Here is a 19463-nt window from a genome sequence, read left to right as displayed (position 1 = left end):
GATTAAAAAATTATAATTATAAAGATTAATATAACCCTGCAATATATTAAAATTATAAAAATATATTAATTTTCGTCCCAATATAATATTATTTTAGACTCACTAAAAATAACTTATTTTCGTTGATCGAAACAAATCCTTTATCCATAAATCTTTACTTCAAGATTGGAAAAAACTTCCTTTCCTCCAAAACTTTTTGCAAACAGCTTTACTGTTTCAGATCAACCGTTGACCCCACTAATTAAAGAGTTTGGTAAAGGGGGCTTTCAAAAAAAAAAAAAAAAAAAAAAACCTTATTTTAAAAGTGTTCCGGGTTTAACTTTAGTTCTGGGTTTAATTCATTATCCGACTTCGGCCTGCCCTAGAGTTCAGATTGTGGGTTTGATCTCATGATCTCACTCTTCTTCATAACTGCCATGATTATCACTAAAGGAACTGCTACATACTCATGATTCCCCTCCTTAACCGCTCATGAGAACTGTTATATATACATTGATAGTACCAAAGGAAGAGGCACATCATTACTTTCCCTCATTCATACAGAACATAAACACTCGCTCTGGTTTATCTCATCATATCCATCATTAGCCTGTCTCAAATACTTAACCTATTGTTAATGTTCAACCCCGAATAAAAAGTATTTTTTATAAATGATAAAATTATTTAGATTTTTAAAAAATTATTTAATTTTTATAAAAATATTTGGCTATTGATTTCTATTTTTTTTTAGAAACTAAGATTTTTAATTTTTAAAAAAAAAATAATTTTTTGGTTTTTTTATTATTTTTATTTTTAAAAAAAAAACAAACATCCAAATAAATTTTTTCTAAGGAATACATTAAAAAAAAAAAAAACATCCAAATTTGGGTAAAAATGTAATGAACCTGATATTAATTCAAGTAACGGATTGAAAATTTTAAACTTGATGACCCGATTGGCTATATCAAATTAAATGCTACGTTTTTTTCAACTTTTTGTGAATACAAAATGCACATCAACCTGGCCAGAAAAGTTTTGAGACGACAAGCATGTGGCCAGCAAAAAATTTTGTGACGACAAGCAAATATTAAAGTGATAAGTTTTAAGTGCAAACAGTCCAAGGCATCATTAGGACCAAGATGCTTCGTGAAGATATGTATGTTTCAGCACAAGCTCAAGAGAAATTTCAAATAATATGAAAATGTATGTACGTAATTCCCTGGAAGTTTTTGTTTAATATCGCAAACTGTGTTGAAAAATAATGAATATTTCAAACCGTTTTGAAAATGTTTTTAGACTTCGAATCATGCTTTTTAATTCAAATAATCAATTTTAAAAATACAACGATCAATTATGTTTATTACTTCTTGTTTAATGATTATTTGTTTATCATTTGATATGGTTTTTATTTCAAGCCAGTAATCAATTATTATTAGCTTTGCCTAGAGATTCTTACCTCGAAAATATAATTAATTATTACTTGAAAATAATTAATTGTTAGGTTCTTTAGAATATCCAGTTTTATGAAGGAATCAAATATTCCATTATTTGGCATTATTAATCAATTATTGAAAGTTCATTAACCAATTATCCTTCTATATCGATTATTGGGAGATATAGAGAAGAGTTACAACAAGTAGTTATTGCTTTTATTATGGTTGTTGAACATCTAAGCAAACATCGTTGACCATTTATTTCATACAATTAAAGTGACGATCTGTTCTTTCAGCTTAAGCGATAAATCCTTATCTACCCATTGAAATTTAAGATATATATCCTATTTGAGAGTTATATTTTAGGGAATTGTATTTCTCCCATGAAATAATTTGTCTTAGGGTGGCAATTTATGACACGACCCGCCAACCCAACCCGGACCCGACACGAAATTTTCGTGTTCGGGTCAACCCGTTTAATAAATGGGTCGTGTTCGGGTTGGAAAAATATAACACGAAAATATTCGTGTCGGGTCACGGGTCAGCCCGTGAACCCGCTCTAACCCGCAAATATAATTTTTATTTATTTTTATAAAATTATTTTATTAGATGGTATAAAAGCAATATGTTAGATTTAGGAATATGTTAGATTTAGGGTTCAATTAGGCAGCGTCCCTCTTTCTTCCTTTCTGCTTATCGTCTGCAGCCCCTCTCCCACAGCCCTCTCCACCGGTTTTTATAGCGTCTTCTCCGTGTCGTCTCCGGTCTCCACTTTCTGACCGCCTTCTCCCATGGTGTTTTACTTTTTTTCTTTGATGCTTTTGGGGATTTCTTGAATCTTCATCAATTTGATTTCTTTCTTTGTTTCTTAGTGGCAGTGCACGGGACATGGGTTGTAGAAGAAATTTTCCGACATGGTTGCTGCTGCTGAAGTTTTCCGCCCAGCCCCTTAAAAATAAATTTTTTTTATGTACCATCTTCGAGAAGTTTCCGACATGGTTGCTGCTGAGATGATTTTCTCTTTTCAAAAGCTTCACAACAATGAAAATAACAAAAAGTTTCCAACAGCTACTGAGATGATTTTCTCTTTTCCATTTTTTAATCTTGGAAAAAATTCCACTTGGAGATCTGTGGTGGAAATCAGCATATGGATGCTGCTGTCAAACAAGTTGGTCGAGTTGGGTCGTTTGAGTTGGGTTGGGTCGTGTAAAGAATAGTGTGTTTATATCCGGGTTGTCGTGTCAACCTGTTTAATTATCGGGTCGTGTTTGGGTTGAGAAATATAACACGAATTATTAAACGTGTCGTGTTCGGGTTAAGACTATTCGTGTTCGTGTCAGATCCAACCCGACCCGAACCCGACCTGTGAACACGAATTGCCACCCCTAATTTGTCTCATGCAACACAAAAAAAAGTAGATAGGATTCATTTTTTTCCTTTTTCTCTCTCTTTTTTAGTGGATTTCATCTATTTTTTTGTGTGTATTGCATAAGACAAATTATTTCATGCAACATGAGAAAAATCAAACCCTATATTTTATTACATCATCATATCATTGTAAAAAGAGTGAAGTTAACCCTGAGGTGTAGCTCAGATGGTAGCGCATTGAGCTTCAGGGATCGGGCTCGTGAGTCTAAAGGGCTTGGAGTTCGATTCCTGCAAAGCGCACTTTGGGGCCAGTGGAGAATATCCTTAAAGCGCGCCAATCCACCAAAGGGAATTAGTCCCATCCCGAAGTGGGGATATCCTTGGGTTCAAGGTTGTTAAAATTGAGATCTTAAGTAAAATCGGAAGGAAATTAAAAAACCGTAATGTAAATAAATCGTAAAAATGTAAAAGCGTTTGGAATATTAGTCAAATTGTTTTGATGAAAAAAATCGTAAAAATATAAACCGTAGTGATAAATCGAGATTTTAACAGCAATACTTATGTTTACTAAAAAAAAAAAAAGTGAAGTTTCTCTCAAACGAGAGAAATTGATATTCGGGTGCCAGGAGAGTTAATTTGCTGTAGAAGTTTCAAGCAGATTTTCATGATTCAAAATTGGTGAATAAATCTCAAGCATATTGATTGGGAATTGGACATAGAAGGGAGTGACCATTTCAGTATAAATAATAAATCTATGTTCATATTTCTTTATCCATATCCCTTTAAAAATTTCAGTTTGTTTATTTCAACTGAAATATTAATATTGTTAATTTGAGTTTTAATCATCTATTAATTCCTTTATTTTCTTAAATAGTTTCAACAAAAATATTTCATAACAAGTTTTATAAAAATATTTTTTTAAAATAAATAAATATATTATCTCAATTCATTCACTTTTGAATTTAATTATTGGCATTTGATAACATGTTTGACTTTGAAAACCCTCATCATTCAGGACTCTTCAATCTCTTTTTTCTTTGCATCTTGGGCTTGCTAGTCCTAATCCTAAATCCCATCTCTTTCTTTACTCCATTGATAACACCGCAATATGATAAGGCGATTTTTTTAATTTTCTTACTTATAACAATTTCAATAAGTTATTATTTATTTAGTTGATTAATTTATAATTATATACTATCAAAAAAATTATCAAATAATGAAATTTCAATATAACTACGAACTATTTATATCTCAATCTTCAATTTATCTCAAACAAAAAAGATTGAAACAGTTAATTAGTTCAGATTCTAATATAATATCATTAAAATTAAAATTAAAACTTAAACTATAATTCTAATTCTATTATCCCAAATGAATATTTCATATGTTAAAAGTTAGGATGAAAGATGTTCAATTTTAACAGTTGAGATCATGGCAGAACTAAAGTAAATTAATAAGGTGGCTGTTTACCAAACAAAAAAAATTAATAAGGGGGCTTAAAAATTTAATTATGAAGGGACCAAAATAATGTTTTTGTTTTTCACATAAATTTGCATTCAAAATTACATTAAAAATAAAAACTTGTTTACCGAAAATTAAATAAAAAAACTTAAAGGGCCGAAGCCCTTCTCACCACTAACATTGGGCCACCCGCTACTGAGACCCAACGATGAATTTCAGTATTGGACATCTCATTCAGCTGGGTCAATTTACTGTAAGTTGAACCTGATTTAAACCACGTCATATTGGGTAAATTTTAAAAAAAAATTGGTGAACAGTAAATTTTAATTTTAATTAGTAAAATATTGTGCTAAGCCAACCACCTGCAGGTTCTGATTATTTGGGAGAGCCTGCAATTTATTATTTTTCCTATTAATTATAGTCTGGAAATGTCTATTTTAAATAATTTATTTGATGAACTTGTATATAAAGACAGTTAAAATTTTAATTTCAAACTCATGAATTATAAGTAAAATTTTGCTTCCATAAAACTTAAGTTGCTAATTGAGATCTTTCAAGCCCGTTTACACAGTTGGTAAGCAATTTGAGTTTAAGGAACATATTTATAAGAATTAGTCTTGTCTAAATACTTGGAGACATCCAAAAAAATAAAAAATAAATAAATTACTTTATTTGAATTTTCTTTTTGTTAATTAAAATTTATTTTTTAATCTCCAAATCTCAACTACTCCACTCTTATATGGAATCTTTTAGTTTATTTTTCCTGACAAATGATTTAAATGATATTTAGAATTAGACTTTTTATATTTAAGTTTAATTAAACAATTACATTTAGAAAAGGGGAAGTCATGCCGAAAGCGCATAGAAAAGTGGCTAAACAGAAAGTTAGGATTTCATAAGAGAGTAACCCTCCGGTTCTCAATTTTTAATTATCAAATAACAAAATTTAACTCATAGAATAAGGGTCATAAGCACCTTTTTATAGACTAATTACAAATTTATTCAAAATTCTAAATCTAAAATTCTAAAAATAATAAAACTTCCTAAAATAAAATAACAGTAATTAACATCTAAAAATAAAAATAAAATTACAAATAAATAATTCAAAATACATCCCAAATCTTTAATCTCAAACAAATCACAATCACATCTGCTGCTTTCTTGAGACTTGGATTCAATTGTAGTTTGTCATATTTCAAATCATTGTCTCTTTCAACAATTGAGCCATACTTATTGGGCCACAACTCTAGTTGACTACGAGTTTCTTGAATAAATGGCTGGGCCATGTACAATGGGCCAACGATAAGTGCATCAGGAAAGATATTGTAACAACCAATTATTGTTACTACCAATCAATTTCACCGTTAGATCGATTATGTTGATCCAACGGTTATATTTATTTCCATATTTGTATGGTTATGATTTCTCATATTTAATACTTTTATATTTATTTCAACCTTTGTATGATTATGATTTCCCATATTTAATACTTTCACATTAAATATGAGGAGTCAAAATCATACAAAGATGTAAATAAATATAATCGTTGGATCCACATAATCGATCTAACGGTGAAATTAATTAGTAGTAACACTAATTGGTTGTTACAATATCCTACTCCTTTTAGAAAAATAAAAATTATACCAAATGAAGTGATTTGCATTGTAATAATATAGATGTGATTTGTCCAATAACTATTGAACTGGATCACACAAGGTTGAGTCTGCAACGTTTAAGTATGGGCTTTGGCTGGTATGCTGCAATGAGATATTTGGCAGGTTGGTGGGATACTTCGCGAGATGTCTGGTTCGAAACGTTTTGAGGCACTTTAAGGAGACTAGAGACTATGAAAGGTATTTGTAAGGCATTCATATACTCAAATTAAAATATATTCAAGTTGTTCAAGTATGGATGAAAAATATTATGACATATGAGCTTAGTGCCTATCTATATATAATAGATAAACGCCCTGATTATTCCTCATTGATATGACAATAATAATTTTTATTGGTGGACAGTCGTAGTCTTCGCAAGCTATTCCTTGATCAGAATGTCTATGGTTAGGCTAAATCTTCGTAGATGTGGTGGCAAGTAAGTGTCTGTTCCTTAGTTACTGGTCATTAAAGGGGCAATTATGCTCTGAGCAACTGACGTTGTGTGGTTGCAATTGGCTGAACAACTAGTACAATGTGTCAGGAGGAGGTTGCAGAATTGTCAAGATACGCGATATGACCGTATTTCCTTTGAAAGCAAGTAATAGGTTCAAATCAAGATGGAATAGAGGTTACCAAATATATAAAAACATAAGTTGAATGGAGGTGGAAATTAAGATATAATAGAGATTAACAAATAAATTATGATTAGACTTTTTATATCTATTCATAATTAATATATAAAAATCAGGAGATTAATGTTTTTCATATTGTAGAAAATAATTTTATTTTCTATATATACATAAAATTGTATAGGGTTCATGTGGATCTATATGAAAAGATGAGAGAAAATATATGAGCCCCACATATTTTAATATATGTTTGAGAGATAATTTTTTATTCTACAAGATGAAAAATACTAAATCCAAAAATTAAATATAGAAGAATTTATTATTTATTATTTTTTCTTCTCTCTCTTTCGTTTCACTGACAACAACTTGATTTAAAATTGATACTAAAAGTCCACGGTGATGGATGATAACAGAATTCTTAAATTTGTTATTATTCAAGTAAACATTATTTAAATCACTACTGCTATATGAAGTTACCACTTACAGTTACCGGTGCCCGCAGTGGCACAGCCCACACAATACCGAATCATTTTCTTTTTTGGTTTTAGAATACATTATTTTTATAACATTACTTACTTGGAAAGGCTTTGGAGTTCGTTTTTTTTGCCTTCAGCTTTTCTTCATTTCCGATAACAAACAAAAAGGCAAAGACCAAACGAGTAAACTAAAATGTAACAGTTAAAAGGTGGCAACAGTTGGCTCTGTTGCTCACTTCGCTGTTCGGAAGAATCACTGTCTAATCAATAAAATAAGACTGGAAGGGCTTATAGTTTTTCCGTCCTCCTCCTATAAGTCTTCTCTCTTATGAAGCTTCTCTTATATATAAAAAAAAACACGCGTTCCTTGGATCAGATTTTGTTGCTGTTCTGGTAACTGGGTGAGCCATCCAAATCTTACTACTTTCAACATACCCTGCATTGTTGTAACAAAGTTTTATGTTTATGCCGTTTCTCTCTTCCGCTTTTGCTTCAGCTTTGTATCTGTGACTCTAAAACTGCAAGCTCTTCCTAACTAGATTCTCATTCATATGCTTTTTCTCGGTTACATTCATACCCTCTGCCGCAAAATCTTCATGTAATTTTAACCCTTTTGACCTTCAAAGTTTGAAGTTTACTTTAGGGGCTAGTCTACTTATCTTGTTCTTGCCTCATATTTCTTTTTTTTCTAGTATATGGTTATCCAGGCTCTTGATATTAGATCGATTCAAGACACATAACAAGAATTCAAGTTTTTTCAACGAGTAATATTTTTGAAACATAATCACTATAAGTTTCTTTGGTCAATCCGAGACTTGAACATTTTTATTTTCTCAGTCCCAACCCTTTTCCTACACAGGGCATGATCTATTTCTAAATAGGCGAATTTTGATATCTTTAGTATTTACAAGAAAAAAACAAATGAAACAAACCAGTATAATACATTCGGAATGGAAATTCTTGTTCTGTTTTTAATCACAGGAAAAGTCAACTCAACCAATCCAAGTCCGGATAAATTTTATGAGGATTTTATATCTTTCTGTTTACATTTACCGGGACCTTTCACCCTTCATGATTTTGCAGTGCCTTGCTAAAAAATGGCGGAAGAGAAGTCAACCATTGCAAAAGATGTCACCGAAGTAAGTCATGTTCAATGCTGTCCTTCTTTGTCTTCATGATGAAGCAATCTAGCTTACAGTACATATGAATTCATTTTTGAAATGTGCAGTTAATTGGCAAAACTCCATTGGTATATCTCAACCATGTTGTAGATGGCTGTGTTGCCCAAATTGCTGCAAAGCTAGAAATGATGGAACCCTGCTCCAGTGTCAAAGACAGGTATATAGATTTCTTCATTCTTATATTGGAAAGTGAGCTAGCAAAATGCCATCTAACCATTTACTCTTGATTTGATGCTCGACTGTGTATGTTCACACCCTTTTTAAAATGCTTAAATTGATAGAAGTTTTAGCATAGAATTTGTATTAATATATAATTATTTATTTTCCTACAGGATAGGATATAGCATGATTGCAGATGCTGAGGACAAGGGACTCATTAGACCCGGTGAAGTTAGTTCTTGTTTTAGTTTGTCCTTTCCTTCTTGTATATTTGAATTCATGTTGCACACATAGCTATCTTTCATAATGCATCAAACTTCCTTCTACTTATTCTTTCCAATTTTTGAGTTCGTATTGTATGAGAAGATGTTATTCAGCTCTTATTGATGCTGACACCCAATTGCTTTTAAATTTTAAAATGTCAACACAGGAGTGGTTCTATAAGACACTTAACCAATTCATTATCATTGCAGTGTCATCTTTGAAGAAACTTATTACTGCTTACTTGGGAATTCATCTGGTTTATTCTTGTTCATGTTGTAGAGTGTACTCATTGAGCCTACCAGCGGGAACACTGGCATAGGTTTGGCATTCATGGCAGCTGCTAAGGGTTATAAACTTATTATAACCATGCCTTCTTCAATGAGTCTAGAAAGAAGAACCATTCTTCGAGCTTTTGGAGCTGAGTTAGTTCTTACAGATCCAGCCAAGGGCATGAAAGGGGCGGTTCAGAAGGCAGAAGAGATACAGGCAAAGACTCCCAACTCTTATATTCTTCAGCAGTTTGAAAATCCTGCTAACCCAAAGGTATTGTGTCAATGTGTTGTTTTTGGAGAATCAGTTGGTTGAAGAATATATTCACACCCGCTATCTTCCTCCTATTCTTAGATCCATTATGAAACCACTGGACCAGAGATCTGGAAGGGCTCGAATGGAAAGGTTGATGCTCTTGTTTCTGGGATAGGGACTGGAGGAACAGTAACAGGTGCTGGGAAATATCTAAAAGAGCAGAACCCTGATATCAAGGTTAGGCTTTTAATTTTTTGATTGTGTATTTATCTTTCTAATTTTCCCTTTGTTTTCTCTACAAATTTTTTCTTTTATCCGTAGCTATATGGCGTCGAACCAGTTGAAAGTCCAGTACTGTCTGGAGGGAAACCTGGTGAGTATTTATTTTTTATGTTTTCATTCATGGCAACTGTCTCTGATTATTACATCTATTAAAATATCTAGAAAGCATCTCTCAATATCATTATTGTATTTTAGAATATTTTAGAGTATTTTAAATGATCTGAATGGTTTCCATATTTCATGATTTGTTTCCTTATTTAATTAGGATTAAGAATCTAGTGTTAGTATAAATAGGGGTTAATGCCATTGAGAATCAAATTTGTGATCTTATAATCACTCAAGCTCTGATACCATGTAAAGAACCTTGGAATACTATATATCTCAACACGTCCCCTCACACGAGAGCCCACTGGGCTTGAAGGGTGGATAATACATAGGTCCAACTATCTGTGCGAAGAAAGAAATTCCACCGGAAAGAAAGTGGGGGGCGGCGAGATTTGAACCCAGGACCAGGACACGAGGCTCTGATACCAAGTAAAGAACCTTGGAATACACCACCCCAAAAGCTAACTCAAAGGGTGAGAGTGCCCAAGGCCTTATAAAGGTCACATTAGTTGCCCACACAATCAATGTGGGACTATATATCTCAACACGCCCCCTCACACGAGAGCCCATTGGGCTTGAAGAGTGGACAATGCAACAGGCCCAGCCGCCCAGCCTACCTGTCCTAAGAAACGCCACAAGAGAAAATGGGGGGCAGCGAGTAGGGGTGTTCGCGGTCTGGATTGGATCGGTTTTGGAAGCAAAAATCATCTGATCCAATCCCTTCGGTTTGAATTTTTTTTCAAATCCGATCCGATCTAATCTAATTTTTTTCGGTTTGGATTGGATCGGTTTTCGGTTTTTTGAAAATCCTAAAATTTATTTCATAATTATTATACAAATAACATCTTTTGTATGTATTGGCTTTGTAAATTATTATTTTTTAAATACAAAAGTATAAGTAAACTATAATATAATTTTTTTTGGGGCAATGAGATATGAAGCTCTACAAAGATAAAATTTTGTTGATGAGATGTGACTAGATTTTTTCTTGGGTTTAGTTGATACCCAATGGGTCTTGGGTTTAGAAAATTTTGGACTATGATTGGGAAAAAGACCCAAGTAGGTAGAGGGGAATTAATATATTGGATCGGTTTGGATTGGATCTGTTTTCATCAACCCATCCAAAAACCGATCCAATCCAATTAAAATTTGCGGTTTTTTTTCGGTTTTCGATTTATTTGGTTATCGGTTTTTCGGTTTGGTCACCGCGGTTTGAATCGGTTTGGATCGGTTGATGAACACCCCTAGCGGCGAGGCTCTGATACCATGTAAATAACCTTGAGATACACTACCCCAAAAGCTAGCTCCAAAGGTGAGAGTGCCCAAGGCTTTATAAACTTCACAGTAGTTGCACATACAATCAATGTGAGACTATATATCTCAACACGCCCCCTCACGCAAGAGCCCTTTGGGCTTAAAGGGTGGACAACATACAAGTCCACCTACATGTGGAAATTCCACTACAAAGAAAGTGAGAGGCGGTGAAATTTCGAACGCTCTGATACCATGTTAAGAACCTTGGAATAAATGCATTGATTTTTTATGTGCTTCACTTGATAGAATATTTAGAAAATATTTCATAATAATGAGATTATTGTATTTTGGACAATAGTCATTTCAATATTTATGTGCTTCATTCGTTATCTCTCTTGCTTACATTTTGTTAATGCTATTTCCTTTTTTCAAGTTATTTTCCGGTTCAAGTTTTATTCTCTTTTGATTTTGTACATATCTTATTGTCTATAATGTAACCTTTTTTCTTAATCACCATTTGAAAATCTAATTTCTAGATTCCTATATCTAGAGGCATGTGTGCTCTGTCATCCACCATTATTGCATTGATGATATTATTCAAGCATGTGATTAATGATCACTTGTAAGTTGTACACACATGAATACAGTGTGCTTATCACTTAACGTGCTTTCTTGGAGTTCAAAATGGAACCTGAATATATGATCTGCCAGCCTTATTACCTATGTTTCCCTCCTTCAATGACAAGGAAAAATATTTATATGCTATTTTTTATTGTTTAGATTTAATTAAATGCCTACCTCCTATGTATCTTTCTCCTGACAAATGCACGGTTGTTAAATGCATATAAGGCCCTCATAAGATTCAAGGAATTGGCGCTGGCTTCATCCCTGGTGTTTTGGATGTCGATTTACTTGATGAAGTTATTCAAGTAAGCCACAAACCTTTTGTTAAGTTTATTTGTACTTAAATAAATGGATATTTTTTTGCTTGTATGATAATCTGATGTTCCTCCATTCTACTCCTAATGTTTGCAAAAGAAGTCCAATTGTGTGCTTTGCAGACATGCAAAACATGTGACAAGAGAAATAGTATTTCTGATAAGTTACTAATTCAAGTGTCAACTATACATTTAGGAGTAAATTTTGAATTATTTAAGGGGAAAAAAATTTCTTTCATTTTTATTAACATGAATATGCAATCCGTATCTCTTTTCCCTCTTTACTTGGTGAAGTAGAACTAAACCAAAAAATCTTGAACTTGAAGGCAGGAAGTGTGTTAGTTCACTCCATATGTGAGGAACCAGGAGTTATACTAATTTATCAATGCATTCTGAATGTATAGATAATAACTCTTAGTTTTATCTGTTTTTGTAGATTTCAAGTGAAGAAGCTATTGAAACTGCTAAACTTCTTGCTTTGAGAGAAGGCTTGCTGGTAAGTTCATCTTAAAGATATAATGGGCTCCTCGATGGTCTTACCTATTTCTCATGTCTTGGCTTTGTTAGTAGCTTGATTTGAACTGTCCATGCCATATGGTGTACTTTTGCGAGAGAGAGAGAGAGAGAGAGAGAGGAAGGGGGAGAGGCAGTGTTTTTAATGCTATTCTATTTCTATTATAAATATATTGCAGGTGGGGATATCATCTGGTGCTGCTGCCGCTGCTGCAATTAAGATTGCAAGGAAGCCAGAAAATGCAGGAAAACTTATTGTTGTAAGTTTATCTACTGTTCATGTTCATCTGGCATCTGATTTTCTTCTGTGAATGCGGTTGTTAGTGCTACTTTAGATGCAATATCAATGTGCTTAAGATTCTTAGAAGAGTTGTTTATTTAATTGCCAATCATTGGTAGAAGCTTCTAGCATTAGTTTTCTAAGATATCATTTAGTCGTTATAGATGCAGTCGATGGCTCTAATTGTGCAGTTGTTCTTGTAAGGATTACATTGATACACACACACACATTTTATGCTGGTGGTGTTTTTCTTCTTTTTGTGGTTTTTGTTCTTTGTTTTTTTGGAATAATATGACCTTGTTTGAGTTTGACTTTGTTGATGATAATTGTTGTGCGCAACCACTGCAGCTTCGTAATAAGAAAAAGTACTCCATTCAATATCGTCCCGCTTATTATATTTACCATATCCCATCACTAATAAGCTCATTGAATACCTGAATAGGTGGTCTTTCCAAGCTTTGGAGAGCGTTATCTCTCATCTGTGCTCTTCGATTCCGTAAAGCGAGAAGCAGAGAACATGATCTTTGAGCCTAAAATAAAAAGCCAAATTAATCTTTTGGTGCTTACATGATTTACATCTGAAGTACGAGTCATTTGCTGCTTCTCAAGTTGCGTTCTCTTTGGTTCGTGAATATTCTTTTTCCATATGGATCTGTAAAATATATAGGCTTTTCTGCTGGCTTGTTAATCAGTTAGGATTTAATAATACTACCAGAATTTTGCGGGCTGGCATATTCAACCTCCCTCATAATTATAGATAATTAAGCAGATAATGATGCCAAGAACTGATGCCTGTACTAATTTTATTTGCTATTCATGTCCTGGATTTTGTATGTTTCTTTGTTGGAACTTCTGATGGAGAAAAACACTCGTTGTAAACCTGATTCATTTTATTATATATAAGACACTCCAAATTGGGATGGAGGTCAACTTGCCAACATGTGTCATATTTTTATCAACCAGGTTTTGTCCTGTTTCCTTTTCTTGCTTCTCCCTGCTCTGCTCTCCCCCTTCCCCCTCCCAATTTACAATTTATCAAAAGATTCAAAGAACCTAAACATAACATGGGTAAAATATGAAAATATTGTCTACATTTTTAGCTGCTAATGGTTCACCTTTGCTCAGTGCTACCATGCCCATAGGGCAGGGGCCAGGTGGTACATTTATGAGGATATTCTTCTTAAATTTCCATATTTTTACACTCATCTTTTAAGATTTTACTCTATATTTTTATTAATCTTGGATTGTAAGGGAGGCGTTTGGAATTGAATGGTCTGTAGTTCTCTTAATCTACATTCCTGTCATTGTTTAGGAAGCCTCATTAATTTTTTTAGCCAGAGAAGTTTTAGAGATCACATTTTATAGCTTGAGAAGTATACGGTTCAGGCCAAAGCATTAGTAAGAAAGTTCAATTGGTAGGATTTTAGCTGGTAAGCTAATACTCACATGGTTCCTAGGTCTCTGTGACCTTCTGTCTACCTGGGGTTGGATCCTTCTGGTGTCTAATCTTCAATTTTAGCCCAAAGGATAGAAAAGCTAGTAGGTTTCTAGACAGCAAATTGCTGTATTGCACTTATGTGAAACAACTTGTGAATCCATAGTATGAGGATGTTTCCTACTTTCCTTGCATAGTTAGATTAATTATTTTTGGGTGGCTCAGATAAACATAGCTTGGCCTAGAATCCTGACCACCTGAGAAATTTAGGCTTTGCCCTGAAATCCTGTACTGCCAGAAAAATTAAGGAGAACTATCTTATAACAATAATATGGCCATTGGTTTGTTTCCTTCCCGTGGATGATTTGGGGAATTAAATCAATTAGATGTGCAAGAGTAATATCAGTACACTTGGTTAATGTGACAAAAAATGTAAAATTGCTTATAACCCAGTTAAGTAACCTAAAAGTGAAGGATCCAGTGAATTGCTAGTTATTTACAAGACAAAGTGAAAGCTGATTGTTAGAAATATATAAAGCCATTAATGTAACCGAATAGCTTAAGTTTTTGGGTTGAATTTGTTCTTTACATAGTATCAAAGTCTTGGTATCACAGGTTCCATCCTCACCGCCTCTCATTATTCTCTTGTGGAGTTTCTTAGCATAGGTAGGATGAGATTGATGCATCATTCACCCTTCAAGTCCAATAGACTCTCGTGTGAGGTGGCATGCTAGAGATATATAAAACTATTAATATAGCCTCACCCAATAGCTTAATGTTGAATTATTTCTTTATAGTGATAACACCTAGGAGAAGATGGTTGCTTGCTTGTGATAGTTGAGTGTCTGCTGATCTTGTTTCGAAGGGGTGTAAAGGTTTCAATTTCTTTCGCTGTGCCCATTTTTTGAGCGTTGGTGGTCATAATGACAGCCAATCGCTGTGCTTCCTGTTTTATGTTACGATTCTTGGGTGATGAACTATATATATGTTGAAGATGCGAAATCAGGGGTGAACTATATATATATATATATATATATATATATATATATATATATATATATATTGCTTGAGACAATGTTATCTCCGCCCACCACAAAACTACGTCGTTTAATTTATTTATTTTCTTATATTAATTGATTCATCTTTGAATGGTTATGATTCCTTTTTTCTCTTTCTTCCTTTATCACCATTGATCTATCTTTGTACGGTTATGATTTAGTAGCCGGAGATAACATTGTCTCAAGCAGCTTGAGAAATGATAAGCCCTATATATATATATATATATATATATATATATATATATATATATATATATATATATATATACACATGGATTGAGGCTTGGATCTTAACTATAAATGAGTTTACTTCCTTCTTCCTTTGTTGTTGGATTCTTATTCTTAATATAATCTTCAGTTGAATTGAATGGATTGTCTATTGAATTATGATATTTAGTATATCTGTATTAATGTTGAATTTGCAGATATCTAAAATTACTGAAGAAGGTGCCAACTATTTTCCTACCATTCTCACTGGTTTCATGCTCTCCTTTGCAATACTCACAGTTAATTAAATTAATTTGAGTTGTAGAGACTCGCATCTTGTCCAACTTAGCATTCAAACTGGCGAGCTGTTGAGATATAATCTTATGTTCAGCTAACGCCGCATCATTATTCCCCAGTTGCAGAAGTCCCTTCCTTGGTTGAACTAGTTGCAATGCCATAGATGCATTCTCGTTCTTTGCCATGTAGTCAATCAGCTCTAAAGTTTGAGCTGTTGTTTTCTTTCATATGGTTCCACCAGCTGCACCATTAACAATCATTCTGGAATCTGGTGTCATCCCATTGTAAAAGACTCTGACTTTCTTTCCGTCAGGCAAATCATACTGGAGGCACTTTCTGATCAGTTCTTGGAATCTGGTCCAAGCTGCACACAGAGTCTCTCCTGGCTGTTGAGTGAAGTTGGTAATTTCATTAACCAACTTGTTGTACTTCTCCATGGAAAAGTGCTCAGCGAAGAACTTGGCTGCCAGATCATCCTATGTTCTGATACTGTTGGGAGCTTGTCGATCCAACCATATGAGAGTTTTCCCTGTTACAGAAAAAGGGAACAACCGGAGTCTAATTGCATCATCTGATACCCCGTGGTGCTTGGTTGTTTCACAGATTCTTAGAAATCTGTCCATTAAATCATGGGTTCATAATCTTCTCCACCAAACAGAGTTTTCTCCACCAATCCTATCAGTGACAGATGAATATCATAATTGTTAGTATCGATTTGTGGTCTGACGATGCTTGAATTTGGCCTTGTGAAAAGAGGAGAAAGGATTAACTCCATCAATTCATCCTCCGGTGGTGGTGGATTTTGAGCTGCCATCTCGGGTTCTGCTTTTGGCTCTGAACTCGAGGATTCCTCTTGCTTCCTTAGCTTGGTTAGCTTCCGGTTCTTCTTTGCAGTCTTTTCGATTTCTGGATCAAACTGTAAAGTTTCTCGGTCTACTTTACCTCGCGTAAAACAGAGAAATCAAATTAGTAACAAAATAAAAATAAAAATTCCAATCTCAAATATCGAAAGTTAAAATCAATATTGGGGTAATTAATCCCCGGCAACGGCACCAAAAACTTGTTGCAAAATCGACAAGTATACCGTTCGTTTCAAGTAATAAAGTGATAAGTAAGATATCGTTCCCTCGAGGATTAATGCACCAAATATTAAATTAACTATTCCCCTTGAATTGGAAGAAAAGAATTCAGTTTGATTGTGAAAATATTTTGTGATTGTAATTTAAAAACAGAAATTTAAAAACAATAATATTCAAAAGCATTCAAGAATATCAAGAACGTCAAGAAAATATGAATGATTAAAATTTGTAAAAGAACTGTAGCCAGGATGCACTTCACCTTTGATCCTCCTTTAGAAATCTGAATTAATTCTTATAATTAATTAACTCATTAGTTCAAGCAATTCATATTTCTCAAATCAATTAGTTTAGTGTATTCAACCCTTTAACCCAATTATTAGAATCCTAGTGTCCTAGTAATCCCTCTTGAATCAAGCATTAAGTGGATGAATTAAAAAGTTTGCAATTCATACAAGTCTATGTCTAGATCATATACAAATTGCTATTTTATCCCAGTCTGAATTAAAACTCCAATATGCCTATTGTGAGCTTTAACCCTCAAAGCCCTATAATAGTCTGAGCAGTTCTAATAAGGATATGGAAAAATTTATTCAACGTAAAATAAAACTAACTGAATTAAAATAATTATAAAAACAATTCAGAAATCATAAAGGGTTCACATCGGATCCATGACCCTAACTACAAAAAGAAAACTTAGTCAAACATATCTGGCTTTAACAAATCAAAATAGTAAAAAGAATTCATAACAAAGAAAGAAAAGAAAAAGATGAAGAAGAAAAATCAATGGTCTTCAATCTTCAAGTTCTCCGGAATCCTGATCTCCCTCGTGAGTCTCCTCCTCTGAATATTGTTGCCTCTCTCGAATTGTGTCTTTGAGTTTCCAAGAGATGCCTTTTTATAGGGATGAAAATCATATCTTTTAATTTTCCATCATATCTTCAATGGAATCTTCACTAGAATCTCTAATCATATCTTTCCCTTTTTATTTAATGGAAAGTTTTTCTTAAAAATATTCAAACGAAGATTTGATAAGATCTTGAATGATTCAGAAATCCAAAGCAACTCTACTTGATCTCTCCAACTTATCTCTTTATTGAGCTGAAATTTACTGCAAAATATAAGAAATCTTATGAGAATATTATTGAAAATAAAATAATAATTTAATTATAATTCTCATAATTTTTAATTACTTTTAAATCAATTTCATGCTCATATTAACCTTTAATATATAATAAATTGGAGACTCATCACGTGCCAATAGTGTTAGGTAACAACAACTAAAATAGAATTGAGACAAACCACTAATTAACTACTCATTTTCCTAGACATCAATTGTATAATTAACTTTATCTTGATTTTACAAGTTAGGTAAGTAACAAATACGTCAATTGTAGTGACACATAAGATTTATGTGGAAAACTCAATTTCGAAAAAACCATGGGCAAAATCAAAGAAGATTTCATGATGTGTAAGAAATTTTTACCTCTCTCTAAAATACAAAGAGAAACCAATATTATTCTCTTTTTATAATCTCACTCAAAATAACACTCAAAAACACTTGCTGTTCATTTCTTTAAGTGGAATGCTTAAGAAACACTCTTGGAAATTTGGATTGTTGAAGGGATAATCTAAAATGAATTGCAAAACCTCTATTTATAGGTGCTGGAATATCAGCTATCATTGAAATCTATTACTCCATTTCCGTAGCATGCACCGTCCAATGAGTCATCAAATGAATAGTAGAGCATGTGTAACAAGTGCACCGTCCACCGTCCACCGTCCAAATGGGTACAGCTACAAAACTGGATTTATCTACTCCTTGGTTTTGTCAAATAGAACAATTTTTTGTCTCCAATGCTCTTCAGTCACAGTTGTCCACATTGGAGTGGAGACAACTACAGTTAGATTTGCTTGACAAAAACGAAGAGAAATCAATCGGGCATGATTTAAGTTCTTCATTAAGATTAGAAGAATTGCTTTTCAACTATTGAAAACTTTGATTTGCCTGTAAGTCTGTGACCAAAAGAGCCAGACTACTTGAAGGGTAATTAAAAAAGAAGAGAACTTCAGATACAGAAAAAAGAAGAGAACTTTAAAATGGGTGGATAACCTTTTTTTATTAAAAAAAGGGGTTATGTTAATATGACCAAGTACCCCTCATTTGACAGAAGCTTACCATTTTGAGTGAATTTGTAGGAGTATTGATTGTGTTGGAAATATTTACGGTATTATTGATGTACCATTCATTCAATACATTTAGTCAATTAAAATTGATAAACAACTGTGATGATTATACAGGAAGGAAAGAAAAATATTTTTTTTATCCAAGTGTCACTTGTTAAATGATAGATGTATCTACTACGGATATAAAAAAAATAATCTCAATTGTCTTGCATTCTACACAACTATTTCTTTTTAAGAATATCCATAGTATATATTTATTTTCACGAAATAAAAATAATAAATCAAATGTTTAAAAAAGCATACATTAATGTAAAAGATTGAACATCCCAATTTCCACCGCTCGCCACGTGAGGGTAAAAGAAAAATAAAACATAGATTCACGTACTTTTATTTAAGTATAAGAAATAATTTTATTTTTTTAAATATGAAAAATATTAAACCTATTTGAGCTGTGTAATTTTACATGAGTTATGTTAGATTGCACGTTGTCTAAAAATTTCAATCACACCTATCTCAATGATTTAAATGTGTGCTATTTAGAGTTTTCGTGACAAGTCGCTGTGTGTGCTACATTTACAGCAAAGTTCATATCGCCAAGCAGAAAGATGTGGTGAGCATTGCATGAGAACCACTAAAACTTTGGAACTACTCGCCATCAAATAAAATTCAATTTTCGCTTTCAAATACTTAAATTATAAATA

At 33.1% G+C, this 19463-nt stretch overlaps 1 protein-coding gene across 1 annotated transcript; it reads left to right on the top strand.

Moving 5' to 3' along the window:
* The first annotated feature begins 8098 nt into the window (after positions 1–8098).
* On the top strand, positions 8099–13073 carry LOC133286975 (cysteine synthase). Its single transcript, XM_061484514.1, has 10 exons — positions 8099–8140; positions 8230–8339; positions 8515–8572; positions 8885–9148; positions 9230–9367; positions 9452–9503; positions 11621–11700; positions 12146–12205; positions 12402–12482; positions 12945–13073. Exons 1-10 carry the CDS (start codon positions 8099–8101, stop codon positions 13071–13073), a joined length of 1014 nt encoding a protein of 337 aa, XP_061340498.1.
* The last annotated feature ends 6390 nt before the right edge of the window (positions 13074–19463 follow it).

This window comes from Gastrolobium bilobum, unplaced genomic scaffold (assembly GCF_033153095.1).
Source record: "Gastrolobium bilobum isolate Gb01-03AN ecotype WA unplaced genomic scaffold, APGP_CSIRO_Gbil_v1 utg3810, whole genome shotgun sequence".
NCBI classification, from domain to species: domain Eukaryota; kingdom Viridiplantae; phylum Streptophyta; class Magnoliopsida; order Fabales; family Fabaceae; genus Gastrolobium; species Gastrolobium bilobum.
The sequence above is the reverse complement of the archived record's forward strand: the minus strand, read 5'-3'. Positions and strand labels throughout refer to the sequence as shown.